Raw genomic sequence first — 22,349 nt, forward strand, 5'->3', positions numbered from 1 at the left:
AGGCCACAGCAGTGAGAGGCCCGCGTACCGCAAAAAGAAAAAACAAAAACAAAAAAACTCATGTATCTGAAAAAATAATAGGAGACCAAGAAAACCAAGAGCCACAGGAAGTTTGCAGGTCTCTCTAGCCCAAGTTTCAGCTCTGTTTTTGGCTACAGTTGGAGAGCTCTCTGATGAGGCTTTAAGTGCTGCTATTTTATCTTGTGAATTCATATACTTTAGATACTACATGAGAAATCAGTCAAGTCTATATTAGAGGTAAAAACTTAGATGAAGATAAAAACTGAGAGGCTGACCCACAGTGAATAGAGATTAGTCATGGAATTGCTTGGAGATAGGGCAAAATGTCCCTCAAAAATGGTCCTGGAATCTGCTCAACGGTTGCAGAAGTACCTGATTAAGACTGCAGAATTCTGCATCATTAAACGGAGAAAAATTGGTTCTGTGAAATTTGATGAGTTGATGCTCTCAATTAGCTGTGAAACCATAAAGCCTCTGTACTCATCAAGGTTCCAGTCAGGTGCAAGTTGGCTCTAAGAAGAGAATTTGCATTCTGGTGGCCAAAAACAGTATCCTAAAATGGTTGGATGAATTGATTTGTCCAAAGCTGTTGTCCCTTTGGATTCCGGAAACGTCTAATAAAGACAACAGTATGTTCTTGGCATTATCTATTGTCAAGTTAGTTGCAGTAATCCTTGGCTAACAGATTCAGCTGTGGCCAGAGATAGAGATACTGAGTGGAGAATTACAGAGAGGGTCACTGGGGTGGGAATAATGAAAGAAGAGGGTCTAGAGAAGAGAATAGAGAAGAGGATATCAAAAGAAAGAGGGTGAGCATGGTGGAAGCTAGAGGAAGTACAGGCATGTGGGTTTCCTGGAAGTAGACAGCATTTCTTGGAGTCATTTAAAGGTGATGTAGGTCAAGTCTGCAAGGTCAGATTCACTCTGGGACCATGTGCTGTGGCAGCCATCCTAGCTCAGTGCTCTCTTCCTTACTTGTTTTTCTGTCTTTCTGTCTCTGTGTGCTGCCAAAGGAGAAGCAATGGAGGACTCCAGGGCTCTGATTCAGGAAGGGGATGTGTCCCGGGGGAGATGGACAAGAGCTCTCATAAAAGACGAGAGACCTGTGGAAACTGCCACCTGCCAGAGAGGAGCCAGTAGAAGGTAGTGGGCTGTCAAAAGGTATTTCATAGGATGACTGCTGCCATCTTCCTAGGATTGGATGCCTACCCATTTGACTCTCCAACTGATGCTTTTCTGATAGAGCCTCTAATTGTCTGCCAGTAAAATGGGGGTTAGGGTGAGGGGAGATTCACCATAACTCAGGCAGTTTAGGAGCCATGTGCCCTTTAATTCTTTAAAGTTGTAAAAGGAGATCAGTACTGATCAGGGACAAACTGAGAGGCCTGAGCATGTCCATGTATCTCTATCTCTCTATTTCTAGTGATATGTACATAGAGATAGACAAAATCTACCACAAAATTGATTCACATGCATTTTAATGACATAATTATTATTGTGCTGCATGGTAACCGGTCATATATGATAAGCAGCTGACATAGTTGATTAATAAATATGGCTTTTCAGAGCCTAAACAGGTTTCTGGTTTTGCTTTCTACATATTTGGCCACCTATAATAAACAACCATGTTGACTGCATTTTCTAATACCAGGTTCTGTCTGATTCCTATCATAATCATTGGATTAAATCTAACTGGTAAATCATCTTCATGTACCCAGGAATAGAACATGGGATGGAGAAACATCTGAAGAGTTTTTGACTCACTCTACTCTTGAGATTCCTGGAATGCTGAGCTGGCTCACTGGTAGAGGGGAACCAAATTTATAAAGGGGCCAAAAAGGTTACTGGGAGGAAAGGTACAGTGTCTCCTACAATTCACTTTGAAGTTCAACCTCTTTAGAATGTTATGTCTAGAATCATCCTTTTAGGACTGAGATGATTCTTTTGACTCAAAGTTTGAGGATTGAGATGGTTGTGATTGAATTCTGCTAACACAAAAAGACACCAAGATCCCAAATGAGAGCCCATTAGGAAGGAGGAAGGAGTCTGGACCAGGTGACCTGGGCTCCAAACCAGAGATTAGAGGCTCACAATAGAAATTGGTTCTGGAAAATCTTGTGGCTGAGCCTGGAATCCTCTTTGGTATTTATTGGTTGTGATATGATAACAAACAACTTGGGAGATTCTTGCTTGGGGGTGCTGAGGTTGAAGATATGCTTCAAAACAAAGTCATGATTTTGATTTGTTTATTCTTAGTAGTGAGTCAAGCTTAATGTCACAAACCAGTTAACGTATAAGGATCTCACTGTAGACACATAGTAGATCCATAGTCTAAATAATTAGACACCAGCAGGTGCCTCTTCCCTGCCAAGATGTATGAAACATACCTTCTGTCATATTTTTAAGGACAATCACTGAGTTTGGGTTGAAAAGTATCAAACCTGCCATTCCCCAGATGCAGAAATGGGTGGTTCAGTCTCCCTGGTTCTCATACAGCGTGTTCTTCTCATCTAGCACTACACAGACATCCAGCCAACAGTAACTTTTTAAAGCTCCCTGATACATCTCTGTTCATAAATTCTAGCTTTTTTTCCTGCCTCTCTCTGCCTTTTCTCTTGAGCAAATAACTTTTTCTTTCTCTTTCCCTCCCTCCCTCCACTTTCATTTTCTTTCCTTCCTTCTATCCTTCATTTCTTCCTTCCTTTTTTTTTCTTTCCTTCTTCCTTCTTCTCTGCCTGACAAGACCTGATATCTTTGATTAGTGAGCCATAGTTCTTGTTATCACTTTTAAACGGTCATATTTATAGCTAACTACTTGTCTATAGGAAAAAGACAGGGCTTTCCATTAAGGACAGGGCCTTCCATTACGATTTCTTCTCCATTTTCTCTCCTTGATATTTCTAGAGGGAGGGACAAGCAGTAGACTGAGTTGGTGAGGGAATGCAAATGGCTAATGAAAATGAAGAAAATGTTTAACATTATTAATTCACAATGATATGCAAATGGAATTGCTGTAAACATCAATATGTACCTCTCAGATTCTCCAGGGTTAAGAAAAAGGCGAAAACAGGAATTCCTCATAGTATTCTTCTGCTGAGAACGTAAAATTATTTATACATTTTTATGGGAGTTCATTTGCTAAAATATTTCAAAGTATGTACTATTTTTTGACCAAGAAATTTCACTTTATGGGCTTAACTTAAAAAAAAATCAGAGATAGGTACAAAGATTTTTATTTTGGGGCTTCCCTGGTGGCGCAGTGGTTGAGAGTCCGCCTGCCGATGCAGGGGACACAGGTTCATGCCCCAGTCCAGGAGGATCCCACATGCCGTGGAGCGGCTGGGCCCGTGAGCCATGGCCGCTGAGCCTGCGCGTCCGGAGCCTGTGCTCCGCAACGGGAGAGGCCACAACAGTGAGAGGCCCACGTACTGCAAAACAACAACAACAACAAAAAACCCCAAAAAACATTAACTATTAAACAGTGATTCACAGAAATAACTGTATTTTCACCACTTGTTAAGGGTTAGGATGAAGAAGAAGAGAGGAATCTCCCCTGTGGAAATGACATTTATGTGACTTGAAGATGAGCAGAACTTAGCCTGGGGTGGAAAGCTAAATGCAAAGCAGCAGCCCCTGCCACAGACAGGTTTCCAAACTGGTACAGGCCAAACTGGGGTAGGAGGGAAAACTCACTCAGATGTAACTCAACTGGTTAGAAAACCATTTGATGGAACTGGATTTTACATGCCACAGCAAAGGGCCTATTTGGTTCTTTCTAGAGTACTCAGAAAAGGTACAGGATCTGCTTGAGATTTCATCCTGACATGGAGAAAGTAGGCACAGAAATGCAGGTCTGAAAGTCCATGGGAGAAAGAATAGAATTGCATGATGATTTTAGCCTGTCAGGTCCTGCTCATTCACTAAAAGAATTAGGCAAGATTCTGTTTATTAAATATCTGCATTTAGGAAGCATTCCCTGGGTACCACGTGAAGAACGGCTTACAGGGGAACAAGGGTACTTTCAGGGAGACCCTTAGGAGTATGAGTAACCTTGGGGAAAGTTGTTGAAGTCTGGAGGAGGGTGACAACAGGAGGGTTGAAAGAAGTGCAGACATGTGAGATGTAAACAGTAATACATAGTAACAAAAACTGCTTAGGAATTTAGTGATACCTTTAAGAGTTTGTGTTTATTCTATCGTTATCCTTACATATTTGGAAAACAGTAAAACACTTTGTGGTATTTTGAGTCCTCTGAGCTGCTGCTGCCAACATGGGATTAAACTCACCAGGATTTTAGTAGGGGAAAGGCCCCGGGAAAGAAAGTAGGGAGGCGGCCAGGAACGGGGTTGGGGGGCGGGGGCTGTGACTTGCAGTGTATCTCTGACCCGGGGTGAAGGAAGGAGAGAGAGAGAGACAGAGAGACAGAGACAGAGAGAGACAGAGACAGAGAGAGAGAGACGGGGGGGCGGAGAGAGAGAGAGAGAGAGAGAGAGAGACAGGCAGCATCCTCACAGGCAGGGTAGGTATCAAGGGGTCTTTGAACCGAAGCTGGCCCAGCAAGGAGCCGGGTCTCCCAGGACTGGGTCTGCCTTCATCTCCCCACTGCGCTCAGTCTGCTGGGAGGAGCCCGTGGGAGGCTCAGCCTGAGCCCCAGGCACCGATGAATTTCCATTAGCGAATGGAATTCTCCCTCCATTCCACTCCTTGGTGGAGTAGGTCTACGAGGGCATTCTCGCGGCTGCCACACCCTTAAATAGGTGCATTTTATTCATTCAGGCTACAGATAGACCCTGAGGTTCTTAGGAAACCAGGATCTATCTCTACAGTAGCTCTGACGTCTCTCCTAATGCAGTAACTCAGAGACTCACAGGTGGGAGATACGGAAGCAGAGTAGGTACATCTCATGGTTTCTCACATTTGTCTTTCCCAGGTTTCTCTTCACTTAACATCTCTAAACATTCTCCTCTTGTCCTATAAATCCCTCTCACTTCTAGTATATCAAATTCACAAAAACTTCCCCTTTGTACGAAAAAGTTTTTCCTAATTTTCCATTCTCCAGCATACTTTCTCATCACTCTCCTCCCACCCCGACCCTTCCTCTCTGCCTTGCCAGTGTGTAGTCTCGTATCTCTCAGTCTCTCTCCCTGGCTGCTGAAATTGTTGGATAACATTAAACAGACAAACAAAAAAAACCTCCATCTACTAAACAGTGAAGGTGAATGACTTCTATTGACCTTCCTGGAGCTCTTTAGTCGTTTCTTCTTGATACGTTATGGCATGTCCCTCAAGACTGCCCTAAATTCCCTGAAGTCTCCTCAAATCCCCAAATAACCTTCGATTCTACCTCAGGAGCTGACATCACTTCCTACTCTCCTTGCTGTGAGACAAGGGGTACTTAACTTCTCAGGATCTTAGTTTCCTCATCACCATAATGGGGAAATAATGGTTCAAGGGCTGTGATGAGGATCAATTGGGCTATTTGTGCAAAATTATGGCAGTTTGTTAGTTATTACTACATCTATTAATAAATTACATGATTGCATTATGTTCCTCTTCTGAATCACATTGCAGTAAGCTAAGTACTGGTTAATAGGCTGTTGGGCCTGAGTGGATTTATTTTGAAGATGGAGAAACAAACTCTTTGCATTGTCAACGTGGTTAGTTTGGTTTGGAAGGTGAAGCTTCACAATGTTTTCTCATTCTAGTATGTCTCTAAGACTGATATCATTAATAAATCACACCCAAACACATAACGAAATAATAACCTCATACCCAAAGACAGTCTCTCTTTCCAGAAATTATGGCTAAAGTGAAATGTTTCTGGTCTTTACATTCATGTGGTGTAAACAGGAGGAGAGTCTAGTCGCATATTTAACTTTCAGCTTTCCTCTATGCTCACATATTGTTTACTTTGGGTTTTTAAAAAACAAACTTCATTATTCAGTGTTGGAAATGACAACCATTAAGCTGATTCCTACTTCAGTTTTTCAGCTGTTGCTCTAGTTACCTTAAAAATTAGCTTTTTGTCTTATGGATGAGACTCCCTAATTAAAACCAGACTCTCCTCATTTGGTCTTATTCTTCCGTGCTTCTCTGAGACACATTTGTCTTCTATTTATAGCTTTCACATTGTCATGAGGAAAGAGCAGCAAACACATACAGGGAAAGGGAAAATATTGATAAGGTCATTCACTCCCCTTCTCAGTCTAATTCCTGGGTTTGAATTTGAGTTTTAAATTCGAGCTCACCTGTTTAGTTCCATTCTAGGTCTCAGCTCTGCCTTCAGCAATAACGTGTTTTTGTTGATTGATGCCTTTATTAGTTTGCTCAGGCTGCTATAACAAAGTACTTAAACGACAAAAATGATTTCTCACAGTTTTGAAGGCCAGATGTCTGCGATGAAGGAGTCGGAAAGGTTGTTTCTTCTGAGGTTTCTCTCCTTGGCTTGTAGATGGCCGTCTTCTCCTTCTGTCTTCACATGCTTTTCCCTCTGGATATGTCTGTGTCCTGATCTCCTCTTCTTATAAGGACACCAGCCATACTGGCTTAGGGCCCATCCATATAAACTAATTTTACCTTAATTTCCTCTTTCAAGGCGCTATCTCCAAAATAGTCACATTCTGAGGTCCTGGGGGTTAGGACTTCAACATATGAATTCAGCCCATGATACCTATTGGAGGAAAGCAGGAGGAAATGTGTTTTTATTAAAAATTCATAGTTTCTATTTTTTTAACATCCTTATTGGAGTATAATTGCTCTACAATGGTGTGTTAGTTTCTGCTGTATAACAAAGTGAATCAGCTATATGCATACATATATCCCCATATCTCCTCCCTCTTGCGTCTCCCTCCCACCCTCCCTATCCCACCCCTCTAGGTGGTCACAAAGCACCAGGCTGATCTCCCTGTGCTATGCAGCTGCTTCCCACCAGCTATCTATTTGACATTGGGTAGTGTATATATGTCAATGCTACTCTCTCACTTTGTCCCAGCTTACCCTTCCCCCTGCCCATGTCCTCAAGTCCGTTCTCTACGTCTGCATCTTTATTCCTGTCCTGACCCTAGGTTCATCAGAACCTTTTTTTTTTTTTTTTAAGATTCCATATATATGTGTTAGCATCCGGTATTTGTTTTCCTCTTTCTGACTTATTTCACTCTGTATGAAGGACTCTAGGTCCGTCCACCTCACTACAAATAGTTCAATTTCATTTCTTTTTATGGCTGAGTAATATTCCATGGTATATATGTGCCACATCTTCTTTATCCATTCATCTGTCGATGGAGTATGTAATATACTCCATCGACAGATGAATGAAGCATCTTTTTTTCATACTGCACTGTGATAAAAGTTTAATGAGATGCTTTAATAAAAATATATAAAGGTTCGTTTTGAATGCAGAAGGAGGACAGCAAAAATAGCAGAAAAGCTGGCTTTCCAAAGGGGGTACAACGTTGCTTGGGATGGAAGAATTAGAAAACTTTTTGCTGACATAAACATTCTTTCACTGCCATTTCAAGTCTTAGAGGATAAAATAATGAACTATTTATGCTGAATAAGTAGTGTCCTTTAAATTTCAACCCAGGTAGCACTTGAAAGGGATACAGGGATACTGACAAAGAAATAGGGTGTTAGGGAGCCCTCTGCTGCAAGTGGTATCCTCAAAAACTGAAAAAGATTCCAAATCAGTTTCAAATGATCTCACATCCTTTCATCTGTGGGAAAGACTTTTCTGACTGCCTAAAAGGAATAAACATTAGCAAGACCTCAGAATGTTAAGTTCAATGTTTGCCTCCTTGCCTAGAAAAACATTTTGGTATCTCTTTCCCTGACTGGGATATCATCAACTTTGCATCTCTCATTTGACCGAGTATCATACAGTCCTCTTGAGGATTGTTATTAAAACATTTAATTCATAAAATCACAGAATCTTTTTTAAAAAAGGAAGGATATTGAAGATTTAGGCCAATCCTCTCCTGGATTTAAATTATTCACAAGTAGAGTTTTTAAAAGATCAGATGGAACTCTCTCAGCACCTAGTCACATTTACCATTGTGTTTGTACTACAATTCAACTTGTTCTGGAATATCCTGGTCTGATCACATTGCCCTGTATAAACCTAAAAATCCTCTTTAACACTCATGATAAAGGTGGTCTATTGTTACTTATGTTAAATAGGTATGATTTGCATATTATGCAATTGAATTTAAGTAAGTCACATTAAGATGGGTTTGCAGCATTCCCAGAAGATAATTGTCAAATATTTAAATAAATAGAACATGTAATTCTTGCACTGTTTCTGTAAAAATCTCTTCTTCATCCAAAACTATGTCTGGTTACTGTTTAATATTGCATCTGTTGCAGCACTGCCCAACAGACCTTTCTGTGATGATGGTAATGTCCTATAATATCCTTACTGTCTAATACACAAATTCAGAGAAGTGAGCAAGCCCTGAATGTCTCATTCATTCATTCATTTATCAAACATTGGCTGAGAGTCTAGTTTGGCCTGGGTAATGTGGCTGGGCACTGGGTGTACAATGATGAACAAGATACAGCTCCTACCTCTAAGGGACATGTGAGCTAATAACTCATAAGACAATTGGAATAACAGACTATAGTTGGTTATGGAGGGGGCTGAGGAAGGACACAGAGAGACACCTAACCCAGCTAGGTGAGGGGGTTGGGATTCACAACTTGGAGCACGCTTTGTATTTCGATGAATTATTCACGGTAGACATGACCTCATCCCCATTTTTAGAATGAGGAAACAGTCTCAAAGGGCTCTGTCATTTACCCAAGCCCATGTGAAATCTACTCAGCCAAATAGATTTCGATGCAAAATTCATATGCTTTCTAAAAATGTCAATCAACATTTCTTCAAAGAAGATTTTCCAAATCACCCAACTTCTGCCTGTTGCTATAAAAATTTAAAAAAGGGATTTTCAAATGAGGTAAGAAGAGTGAGGCAACTACTGCAGTATTCTGTGTTAAATTAAACACACGAATGATCAGTTAGTTAATGGTATATGCTTAGACATATTATTTATAGTTGGTTAAATTTTGTTTGTTGTTATCCTATCAAAAATTAGTGGACATTATAAACTTGGTTAGCAAACAGTACTTCAACTTAAGTAATTCCACCTATCTTCTGTTCCTTCCTAATTGTACTACTGACAAGTAAGTGAGTTTGCAGGGCTCGATTCTTGAGCTTTGCAAAGCTTTATGATGAAAAAAATTATTAAAACAGATATCTTGGGCTTCCCTGGTGGCGCAGTGGTTGAGAGTCTGCCTGCCGATGCAGGGGACACGGGTTCGTGCCCCGCTCTGGGAAGATCCCACATGCCGCAGAGCGGCTGGGCCCATGAGCTATGTCCGCTCAGCCTGCGCGTCCGGAGCCTGTGCTCCACAACCGGAGAGGCCACAACAGTGAGAGGCCCACGTACCACAAAAAAACAGATATCTTTCTTCAATGAGTTCCTAGAAACAGAGGGAAATTAAGCAAGAATCTAAAGGTAAATAGAAACCACAGATACTGAAAACAATCTTTGAATGGCAGAACTCAAGTTTCTAAGAAAGGAAGGTGGGAGGAAAAGAGATGGAACAAGAATAAACATTTCTATTTTGAGCACCTGTAATATTCAGAAAAGGAAGAGGAAAGGCAGATTGTCTGTTTCATCATCTGTGGGGTCACAAACTCAGTATTATGACAATCTAAGAATACTAGCCACACTTATTATCTTTCATATTCAGCTGGATGGTTCTCACTTGGGGTTGCTCAAGCAGTTGTGGCCAGATGTTGGCATCCAAAGGCTCAGCTGGGCTGGCTGGTCAGGAGGGCTTGCTCACATTGCTGGCCATTTGCTGGGAGTTTAAATAGGGCTGTTAATTGCAGCACTACATGCTCTTCTTCATGAGCTTGCGCTTCCTTCAGTGCGGTGGCTGGATTTACAAAAAGGGTTTCACAAGAGCAAGTATTCTAAGAGACCCAGGAGGAAACTGCAAGGCTTCTTATGACATGGCCTTGAAAACATATAACATCACTTCTATCATGTTCTATTAGTCAAATAAGTCACTAAGGTCAAACCAGATTCGAGCAGAGGGAAACTGATGGGGAGTGACAAGGTCACATTACAGAAGAGCATGCAACTGGACAGAGCAAACAAGAGGTGCCTAGTAAGAAGGCAGATCTTATTACATCCATTTTTGGAAAAGACAATTTGTCGCAGTCTTCTATCCAGACATGACAATTCACATCCTCTTACATGCAACATATAATTACTCCCAAAGTCTCATCAGTCCCAAATCCAGATCTTGCCATTGATATCAAGTGCAGGGGAGGATGTCTCCTTAGCTCTGAGCCCCGTTCTTTAAGTACAACTCCTTGGGAACAGTTCTTCTTTTCTAATTTCTGTATCTTATCCTCCACCCAACTCTACCCTCCACCCACAGCTTACCTAAGCCCTGTGGAGTGGCAGTGTAGGTAGGGAAGAAAGGCAAAGGGGGGAAGACTGTTTACATCTACTACTGTCCTAAGAACATTTTGTCTTCTCCGGGCCTGGCGGATGTTTTTTGTTTGTTTGTTTGTTTTTTAATTAATTTATTTTTGGCTGCATTGGGTCCTCATTGCTGCACAGGCTTTCTCTAGTTGTGGCAAGCAGGGGCTACTCTTAGTTGCAGTGAATGGCCTTCTCATTGCAATGGCTTCTCTTGTTGTGGAGCACGGGCTCTAGGCACATGGACTTCAGTAGTTGTGGCACGTGGGCTCAGTAGTTGTGGCACACGGGCTTAGTTGCTCCACGGCATGTGGGATCTTCCCGGACCAGGGCTTGAACCCGTGTCCCCTACATTGGCAGGTGGATTCTTAACCACTGCACCACCAGGGAAGCCCACTGGCAGATGTTTAATGCTGCCTCCTTCTCTGTGTGTACTTGGTGGGGGTCTTCAGTCTCCCGTACTGGGCTCCTTGAACTTCAGCTCTTGTGTCTGGGCTGTCCACTCCTCACAGACTCAAATTGCTGGTACCTCATTGGCCTCCTAGCCAGGTCTCTTGAGCAGAAGTTAAAATGAGGAGTACCTTCTGGCCTAGTTGAATTGAAAATCACTTCTCCTCAGCTCAGATAATTCAACCAAAATGATAAATTGGCTTATTTATTTATGAACGAAGATAAAGTGTAACCAATTATCTTCCCTCCCATTTGTCCGACTCTAGTCCCATGGTAGAATGGTTTCACTGAAGGAACATTCTTTCCCTTGAGAGAACATGTAGCTTACTGGGCATCCAGGAAGGGTTAATGATTTATCCCAGACAACAGCTCAACTCTACAGGGCCTCATATCTCCTAACTTTTGAAGAGTTGGAGGAGTAAGTTTGGGTTTCCAAAAAGAAATAAATGTCACATTAACTGTATTGGCTCTGGCGTGTGACCAGGACTCAGAACTTTTACAAATTTTCCTTCTTCTGCTATTTCCCAAGTTCTTACACTCCAAAATCATGTCTTCCTGATCACTGCCCTCAAGGCTGCAATATCAAAGATTAGGATCATCTCTCATTGCTTTATTCCTTCTCAAGGTCCACACAGAAGACTGGGGTCCCATCATTACAGACTTAACTACTTTATTTAATGAAACTAATTTAATAAATTAGAAAAAAGTAGAATTTTAAGCCCCAAACACTAAACTAGACACAGATGACAATTTAATTTCTATCTATAAAAATGTAATCAAGAAGGAAGATAAAATAGTGACAAAAATTTAGATACTGATTAACAGAGCATAAAATACATGAAATTTAAAAATTAGAAATAAAAGTAAAATTGGGAAAAAGAGAGTAGAAGACACTTCTCTATCAGAGGTTGACATTTCAAATGATAAATAATAATAATAATAATAACAAGGATATAAAGGATTTGAAAAGTAGTTAACCCAAGTGATTTAACAGCCATGTGTATAGAATTTAGATGCCATGCTCTCTGATGCCTCTTGGCTTTAAGTCATACTGTTCCATTTGTTTGCAAAGCCTCTTCCTGCCTTCTCCACCTATTCTTTTTTTTTTTTTTTTTTTTTTTTTTTTGCGGTGCGCGGGCTTCTCACTGTTGTGGCCTCTCCCGTTGCGGAGCACAGGCTCCGGACACGCAGGCTCAGCAGCCATGGCTCACGGGCCCAGGTGCTCCGCGGTATGTGGGATCCTCCCGGACCGGGGCACAAACCCACGTCCCCTGCATTGGCAGGCGGACTCTCAACCACTGCGCCACCAGGGAAGCCCCATCTATTCATTTTAAGTCCTTTCTCAAATGCCAGTTTCTCAGTGATGTCTTCTTGTCACCAGGATTAAGCATAGCATCTTATAAATTCCTTTGTCCTACAGTTATTTCACTGTGCTTTCTAGTATAACTGGTTATTTTCAAGTCTGGGTTCTGCCAGATTACAAAGGCAGCAGTAATCTCATCTCTGTATCCCCAGTACTTAGCACAATACCTGGTGGCTGTGTTGAAAGAAAAGGTAGTAATGCAATGCAGGTACAGCCCACTTTATCAGTATAAAGTGGGGGCAGCAATGAGAACATTCTTTCCCATCTGTGAAAGCCCATTAATGGAGGTGAAGCAGAGCTGGGGGGAACCACGGTCAGCTCAGTGGTTATCCCTTTGAGGCCACAGCAGCCCATTACACTGAGATGGTTTAATTCCTTCTCAAAAGAGTACACTTACCTGAAGTGCTCTATCATTTCCCACCTGTGAGGTAAATGGCATCAGAGAGCAAAGTTAAAAGCAACGGAGTGGAGAATGTAGTAGGTTGAAGATATTTCAAGATTGGGGTTGACAAGGAGAGGATATATATAGGCCCAACCACAAAGCAAACTGTCATCCCCCTCCTGACTAAAGCACAGCATCTAGAAAAGCCACTCCAGCCTGTAGGCACAGACAGTGCTGCTTTGTGTGCCAGTGTGGTTTGAGGTGTGCCATCCACATCCCATCCCAGGAGGCATTCTGTGCAGCTGAGAATGAATTGGTCCAACAGCACTCCTCCTCCCCGAGGAAATAGGGCAGAGACTGGCCTGTCTGTGCATTTGCTGGGCTTAGATCCTGCTCTCCATCAGAGCACTGGGGCGCTGGAGTGGCGCTGGGGAGATGTCTCCTGAACTCTTACTCGTCACAACTAGCACCCTGGGTTTGGAAAAGCTTCTGAGAAGCAACTTGTCACTCTGAGCAGAAGGGAAGACACGCCTCTGCTTGTGCTGTGCCAGGTCTTATTCAGCTCCCAGGTGTGAGCACCCCACTTGCCTGCTGAGCTCCCTACTCAATCATGGTAGTGACTGATGGGAATTTTCATGAAGAAACTGATCCAAAACAAGAGAAAAATAAACAGGAGAGCATAATAGCAAAACCAGACTATAAATTGAAATTAATTGATTCGTTTCAGAGGTAATTATGGAGGGCCTACTTGAGATGAACTCTTCCTAAGTTTCTCTGGGGAGGCTTTTCAGAAAAAGCCCAGTGGAACTGCTTATTGGAACAGAAATGTGTTTGGTGGTTTGGTACATTTACAGGTGAGCCTGCTGGTGAAGTATCAGGCCATAGCCAAATCATATCCTTGGGAGGAGTTTGTTCTTTGTCATTCTTCTTTGTTGTGATTCTTGTGTTAAAAAGCCCTGAAGTGATGTCCAGTATAAATCAGTCCAATCCTGGAGCCCACATTGTCCAGCTTTGACAGCCAAAAGGTAATTTAAAAGATTTGATAGTCTAATCAGTCTCTCAATGGTCCATGTAAGGGGAAAGTATTTTAAAGCAAAGGCAAACATCTTCAAAAATCTTCTTTTACCATCATCCTCCACTCTGTATCCTCCACCCAAAAAGTGTCTGTTCCCTTCAATTCTATTTTTCCCATGCTCAACTCCCCCAAACTTCTCACCCCGCCCCCAACTCTTGGAGCAAATGCACACAACCCTAGTGTCATTTTAGTTCCATATTAGACACACCAATGGTGAATTCCCTGTCTTTCTCACTGTTCCCTCCGCATTACTCATTTCTTTAGAACCAAGGAGCGCCCAGGAGGTGACTTGAAAGGCAAAACATCTTTGGAATCCTTGAGAAAGGATGAAAATTGAGAATGAAGAAAGGCCTACCTCTCACGGGGAAAGACTTTATCAGAGTCTTGCTCCAGAGTTATAGCAGAAAGGCATTCCTCTCACTCTGGTCCCATCTAGCCATCCTGCTTCACCTAAAGGAGGTGGGGAGAGCTATGAAAGAAGAAACACTTGTGGAAGTCATCAGCCAGAGACACAGGTCCACTAAAAGGCTGAGATTTAATGGGAAGATTATAGATTGCCTCAACCCGCCCTCCCCAAACACACATACACCCCTTACCATCACAGCAACAGGGTTCTAGTATAATCACAATATATTACAGCTTAAAGACTACAAGACACTGATTCTCTCTGAAGAGGAATACTTAGGGAAGACCAAAGTCAAGATGGGAGGCAAAAAATGAGGACACTAGAGAAATTTGCAGCCTCTGTCCCTATAGCTACAACAAACATGAAACAAAGCCCAACTCCTAGCCCTGTTAATGTAAATCCTCACACCAGACACCTATTCAGCTGAGTTCCTATTTCCAAATACAACATATACGGCTTTCAACAAGGCATGGCAAAGGCAAGGAAAAAGAGTCTGAAGAGACAAATCATCAGAACCTGACTCAGACAGGACACAGACATTGGAATTATCAGGCAGAAAATTATAAAATAACTATGATGCATGCATTAAAGTTTCTAATGGAAAGAGTAGACAACATGCAAGAACAGATGGACAATATAAGCAGAGAGACAGAAATTCTAAGAAAGAATCAAGAAATGCTAAAAAGATTAGACATAGCTGAAAAATCAGTGTGCCTGAATATAGTGCAATAGAAAATCCCCAAACTAAAATGCAAAGAGAATAGAGAATAAAGAAAATGGAACAGAATGTTGAAGAACTCTAAGACAATTTTTTTACAGTGTAACATATATGTAATTGAAATACCTGAAGGAGAAGAAAGAGAGAAAAGAATAATAGAAATATTTGAAAAAATGTCACTGAGAACTTTCAAAAAGTATGACAATACAAGCCACAAATCCAAGAAACCCAGAGAATACAAAGCATAATATATATCAAAAAAGTACACCTAGATAGATCATTGTCAAACTGCATAGAACCATAGACAATGGGAAAATCTTGAAAGAATCCAAGAAGAAAAAAACAAACAAAAAAACCCTACCTATAGAAGAACAAGGCTGAGAATTACAGCAGACTTGTTGTCAGAAAAGAGGAAAGCCAGAAGAAAGTGTAATGAAATATTTAAAGTGTTGAAAGCAAAAAAATCATCAACCTGGAATTCTATATGTAGTGAAATTATCCTTCAAAAGTGAAGGAGGAATGAAAACTTTCTCAGACAAATTAAAATGGGGCGAATCCATCACCAGCAGACCTACTGTGCAAGGAATGCTAAGACTTTTTTCAGTCGAAAGGAAAATAATATAGGTCAGAAACTTGGATCTACATAAAGAAAGAACATATTTTAGAGAAGGAATAAATGTAAGTAAAATAAAATTTTTAAAAAATTTAATTGATCTAAAAAATAACTATTTAGAGCAATAATAGTAATGATGTATTGGGTGATTATAACATTATAGATAAATGAATGAATGACAGCAATGTCACAAGGGATGAGAAGGAATATTCTGTTAGAAATTTCCTGCACTACACATGAAGTGGAATAGTCTTATTGAAGGTAGACTTAGTTAAAAATAAATATCGCAAACTCTAGGACAAACAGTAAATTTGTTTTTATAAAGTATAATTGACATGCCAGGAGAGGAGAGAAACTAGAATCTTATAAAAGATCAAAGCAGAAAAGACAGAAATAGAAGCCTCTGGCAATTAATAGAAAACAGTTCCAAAACTGGTTATTAATCCAAATATATCAATAATCGTTCTAAATTTGAATGGTTTAAATTCATTAATTAAAAGACAGAGACTGTCAGGGTAGATTAAAAATACCCAACTATTTGTGGTTTACAAGAAATCATTTTAAATATAAAGACACTGATAGGTTAAAAGTCAAAGGATAGAGAAAGATACACCATCATTAATTGTGATAAATGTACCCAGTGTAATGTATGCTGTTAATAGGGGAAACTGAGTATGGGGCATATGGGAACTCTCTGTGCTATCTTCATTATAAATCTGTAAATCTAAAAGTGTTCTAAAATTAAAAATTTATTAAAAAGGTGGATAATAAATTATTTGAATGAAAAACAAAGCAAAACAGTTAAATATAAAATATCTTTGAATTAAAAAAAGAAGCTGCTCTGAAAAGTGCAGCTTAAAGATCACAGCATCTCTTTAGCTTACTCTAAACGATAAACGGTAACCATGCGTTAGGCTAATAGAATAAATAATTCAAAAACTAGTCTTCAGGACTTCCCTGGTGGTGCAGTGGTTAAGAATCCGCCTGCCAATGCAGGGGACACAGGTTCGAGCCCTGGTCCAGGAAGATCCCACATGCCACGGAGCAACTAAGCCCGTGTGCCACAACTACTGAGCCTGTGCTCCAGAGCCCACATGCCACAACTACTGAAGCCCAAGCACCTAGAGCCTGTGCTCCGCGACAAAGAGAAGCCACAGCAATGAGAAGCCCGTGCACCATAATAAAGAGTAGCCCCAGCTCGCCGCAACTAGAGAAAGCCCGCACACAGCAATGAAGATGCAACACAGCCAAAAATAAATAAATAAATAAATAAATTTATAAAAATAAAAACTAGTCTTCTATAAAATCTGCTTATTGTTCATTAAGAACTGCTACTAATTTATCCATTTATATGCATTTGAATTTCAGAAGAGAGAAAAAATATTTAAATACATGACAAAATGAAGTTTTTCACAATATTTAAGTACAGTGTGGATAAGTCATTCTATAGTTTAGGACTGTCTAGGTTTACCAGTTTGACTTAGCACTAATTCCATTCTGTTGGTAAATGAACACTGAGCACCTCCTACGTTTGTGTAACTGGTTTAGGCATCATGGAGAATCACAAAAATGCATAAGAAATAGTCTCTGCCTTAAGAAGTTGCATAATATAGCTTGTAGTCCTTTAAAAACAACTTCTATATTTATCCTTTCCTACAAATCCAGATTTTTAAAATACCAGTAGACTCAGTAAATAAATTGGATCTTTGCCTCATCAGGTTTTGCTGGACAATGAGTTTGTGTGTTTCACCTGTAGGGGGAAACAGTGTTGATTTCTTCTCAACCACAGGATAGTCCGTTTTACATTGAGCTAATAGTATTATTCTTTTATTATAAAACATTAAATGTATTTCCTTACCTGACTAAAATTATTTTTTCATTTTTCTTTCGGTCATAATTAATTCAGTGTTGTTTAAATACATGGAAGTTCCTGAAAGAGCTGTGAAATTCCAATATTTATCCTTGGCCACAATTCTCAAAATGATTGATTAGCCTTTTATTTTGTCTGGATGGTTTTAAGGACTTTAATCTGGCAGCTTTTTGGTATCACATGAGGACCTGGATTTCTGAGCAAAGTGATATCCCTGTGCTGTGATCTCTTCCACCCAAACAGTTTTGCTTTTATTAACAACAGGGCAATATTGAGCTTTTGGTATAAACATGGATTGCTAGTAATTTATTTTGATATTTCTAATACAAAGTCTCACTGATATAAGAAGGATAGTGGCACATAGGAAAAATATATATGAATATTTACTGGAATAATTGAGCAAGGGGAGGCTCTCAGGTATGAAAATGAAAACAGGCAAAAGAGCCTTTTTTAAAAACTTAATTCTCTCCATAGTGAGAAGAGGCTAAAATTGAAAGGGTTTGTACCAATGTATGCAAAATACTTCAATAAGACTAAACAAATAGCAACTGTATATATAACACTTATATGCTCTTTCTTCTCCCCTTTTTGTCTAGAAATGTAGATGCTTAAAAATAATCACTTTATTATTATTATTTAGTAACTCTGCAGAGATTCCTTGAAAATGATAAAATGATGCCAGTTAAGACTTAGTGGTGGGAAGGGGAGGGTTAGGAGCAGAGTGGTGGTTTCCCACAGGAAATCAATCCATCTTGCAGCTCATAGTAAAACTGACTTCAAGGGAAGGTTAATGAGATCACAGCTTGCTAATCATTCTGAAAGGCATCGTTTGCCATTTCCAAACAAGATGACAATTGCCAGGCAGCTTTATCTTGTAACACCAGAAAGCCTTAGTATCTTTTAACACTGCCATTGCACATTTATCTGTATGTACAGTTGACAGAAAGATTCAGAAACTGATTATGGTAGCCAGCTGTGGGTTTAGTAGCATAGAACACCAACCTTACTGTAGTAAAAAAAAAAACAAACAAACCTTGCAAGTGCTTTTGGTGCATTCATTGCAGATGAAATCATAGGGAAAATCCCTTCTCTCAAAGTGTGCTTGCTATTTAATTTAGCAAATATTTAAGAGAATTCTATGTGAAAGTCTCTGAGTTGGACACTTTGAGAGTTGCAAAGATAAATAAGGTAAGACCCTGCAAGATGTGGCCATGGCCGAAGAGAAGCGATTAAATGATTTGCAGTAGTAGATGGAACAATTGTCATAGGTGCAAGGTAGGAAAATTATACTTTTCTCCACCCTACTCTTAGCTGTCAGCTAGGATAAGTCCACAAATACCCAGTGATGGCATTGTCCAAAGCCCTCCTATACAGAGCCAGATCTGAGCCCAATATCACTGAGCTCCAAAAGAGTCCTCCATCCCAACGTGCTCCTCCCTCTCCCTAGCTCACCAGACTCACAACCACTGGAAGAAACACCAGTAACTTTACACCCACTTACAGAATGCTTTAGCCACATCTAACCATGCTGAGTTCTACAGAGCAGTTTCTACTGGGGCTTTTAAGATCAGTGCTGACTGTTCTTGTCCTGGGGTTAACAGAAAAATTCTTGCTGAGTCTCTGAAGCACTGGTTCTGGATGAGTAAGGTAGTGCATTGGGGAAATCTCAGAAGGTGTCCCTTTGATTTTCAAAATTTCTTAGTCATATTAAGATAACGAAAGTCATGCTTCTGCTCAATGGACAAGTCTATCGAATCGTGTCTTGCCCCACACGTCCCAGAGATGGTATCAATCTATATTTGTTGAATGAATAAATGCATGAATAAATACAAAGAGCAACTAGATGACCTCTAGGAGCTGCAGTCACAGGGTTTGTTGTTATCCTCTCATGCATTTGAAGGGAGAGGAAAAGCACTGTATTCTTTGTGGGAAATTCATATTAGATGTGAAATTAAATGACTGAATGCCATTTAGGAAAGTTAGCTATAGTAGTTACTTTTTAAAAATCAACAAATATTTGCTGAGCATTTATCTTGTGCAGTCACTTTCTAGGTAGTGGAGAAGCAATGCTGAGGAAGACAGACACAGGACCTGACTTCCTGGAGCTTAGAGCCTTGGGGAACAAAGTAGACGATAAACAAAAACAAGAAAAATAATTTCTCTTTTAATGTGTAATGCAGGAAACAGGATATGATAGCGTAGAGTGCACCTGGGGAGATGGGTGCCCTACTTTAGTGAGAGTTATAAAGGAAGGCTGTTCTGAATATTTAAGTTTGAGGTAAGTCACTGAGGAGAAGACAGAAGCTTTGTAAAGAAACATTTTACCCTCTCCAAGCAGAAGGGGGGATGAGTACAAAGACTGGAGGTAATGAAAAGTTTATCTTGATCAAGGGGGGAAAGGAAGCTAGTGAGGCTCTAGAGGAAGAGCTGGCACACTTTTTCTCTAAAGGGTCTGACAGTAAATATTTTAGACTTTTCAGGCCATATGCTCTCTGTTAAAAGTCAACTCTGCTTTACAGCTCAAAAGTAGCTGTGGGGCTTCCCTGGTGGCGCAGTGGTTGAGGGTCCGCCTGCCGATGCAGGGGACACGGGTTCGTGCCCCGGTTTGGGAAGATCCCACGTGCCGCGGAGCGGCTGGGTCCGTGCGCCATGGCCGCTGAGCCTGCGCATCCGGAGCCTGTGCTCTGCAACGGGAGAGGCCACAGCAGTGAGAAGCCCGCGTACCACACACACACACAAAAAAAAGTAGCTGTGGATGTGAGAGTAGCTGCGTTCCAGTAAAACGTTATTTGCAAAAACAAGTTATGGGTGGATTTGGCCCATGGGCTATAGTTTGCCATGCTCTAGACTATAGAGCAAAATAGTGTTACATGTTGAAACTGGAAAACTGCAGGATCCAAACCATTGGGCTGAGGGCATAGTAAGAAGTTGGAATTTTATTCGTAGTGCATTGTAAAGCCATTGAAAGCTCCCACTAAGCAAGGGAGTGACTTGGTCTAATTTAGTTTTTAAAATATTATTCTAGATGCTGTGTAGGGAATAGATCATAAAAGCCATCGGTGTAGAAGTAGGGAGGCGCTTTGCGGTAGTCTGGGCAAGAGATGGAGATGCCTGGCCTCCAGGGGGCAGCAAAGAGATGGTGTGCATGAATTAATAGTCAAATCAGGACATGAAAATGGATTGGATGTGAGAGTGAGAGACATATCAAGGCAGCAAGGATGAGTTCTAGGTTTCTGAGTTGAATTACGTTTCTGGGTGATGATAGTGCTGTTATCAAAATGTGGAAGATGGAGAAGGAATCAAAAGTTCAGTTTCAGAAAGTTTTAGTTTGACCTGTCTGTGAGACACTGAGTCATTCTTCAGAAGAATGCCTGAAAAACTACAAGGGAAAATGGACCATTTCTGAATCAGGTCAAAGAGAGAAGCAAGGCCAGTATCCAGTCATTCACACTAGAATGGCTTTGGAGGGAGTGTACTAAAGCCCTTCTTCTGTAAATCATGAGATATACATACACATATGTATGTGTGTAATATACATATATATACATATATATATACATATATATATGTGTGTGTATATATATATATATGTATATATATACACTCAACTCAGGACTTTTGTTAAAGTGGCGACAATCATTACTTCCTGTCTCAAAATACAGGGCGAACTCCTTCTCCAGCATAGGAAGCTGCATGCCTCCACTTCGTGTCTCTGTTTCTGCACCATCAATGAGCAAGCCGGCACAGCAGTGAAAGGGGGCTGATTGCAGGCAGATAAAAATAATTGTAGAGACACAGGATGCTAATTGTGACCAGCAAACAAAGTTTGCAGATTAGTTGTGACCTGTAAATGTGCTGCTACACATGTTTCTCTTTGGGACTTTAACCACATCCTAAAACACAGTTCAGCATGTCAATTTTTCAGAGCTAAGTTTGCTTGCTTGAGTAATCAAGTCATAAGCATAAGAAAAAATGTAACCACATTTTATTGCTTTTACTTAATTCAACTTCAACTGGATGCTCCTAGTAATACTGCTGCAGAAAATAATCACAGAAATAGGGAACAAGTTAATGAACCATAGATCAGAACACAAAAAAATAATGTTTCCCAATCCATTCCATGTTAGTAGGTGAAGTTTCAAAAGGTACTTTTTGGTCAAATATGTTTAAGAAGCATAACTTTACTGAGGTAGGTTTATCTTTGGTAGAACATCTTAATGTAAATAATATCATTCATGCTAATATGCAGTATGAAATCCTGGAAGGGTGATACAGTATTTGGTCTTTTCAAACTTATTGAAAACATATCTTATTGAAAACGTATCACAACTTGATAAACACACACGCATACACACATTACATCTATCGAGTATATATTTTCAATAGAATCATCATCCTATCTTATAACTAGGGTCAGTTTGCAATACGCTTTCTGTCAGTGGCAGAATATCCAATTTTAGCTGCTTAAATAATTAGGGGTTATTTTCCTTAAAGAGCAAGAAACCAAGAGGTAGGTTTGTGGCTCTGTTCAGTGGCTCACGAAGTCAAAACAAACTCTTAAAAATTCTCTCGACCTTTCTTTTCCTCTCAGTTGCAAAATAACTTCTGCAGCTGCAAGTACCACAGCTGTGTACAAGTAAAGGAAGAGGGAATTAGGAAGAGGTAGGATCAGCTTCATCTGTTCCTCTTTAACAAAGAAAACAAAATATTTTTCAGAATTCCTATAGCAGATATTTCCTTGAGTCTCATTATCTTATTACCATCGGGCTCCTTGACCACATATAACTGCTGCAGAGGGTGGGAGGGTAGGTGGAGGTTCTGGGAAGCCCAGAACAGGATTCTCATAATTGGTTTAGACGTTCATGTTATTTCACCTGGCTTGGGCATGTCATGCTTCAAACAAATTAGACACAAGGGGAAGCTGGATCTTGCCTAGGCAACTAATAGTGTCTGCTACA

At 40.4% G+C, this 22,349-nt stretch overlaps 1 protein-coding gene across 1 annotated transcript in view; it reads left to right on the top strand.

Moving 5' to 3' along the window:
• The first annotated feature begins 357 nt into the window (after positions 1–357).
• The window catches only part of LOC132490450 (T-cell receptor-associated transmembrane adapter 1), a 68,818-nt gene continuing 46,826 nt past the window's right edge, over positions 358–22,349 (top strand). The window contains exons 1-2 of the mRNA XM_060098805.1: positions 358–526; positions 1,035–1,164. Coding sequence (XP_059954788.1) covers positions 358–526; positions 1,035–1,164 — 299 coding nt within the window. The remainder of the gene's footprint in view (positions 527–1,034; positions 1,165–22,349) is intronic.

Source organism: Mesoplodon densirostris, chromosome 5 (genome assembly GCF_025265405.1).
Source record: "Mesoplodon densirostris isolate mMesDen1 chromosome 5, mMesDen1 primary haplotype, whole genome shotgun sequence".
Classification (NCBI taxonomy): domain Eukaryota; kingdom Metazoa; phylum Chordata; class Mammalia; order Artiodactyla; family Ziphiidae; genus Mesoplodon; species Mesoplodon densirostris.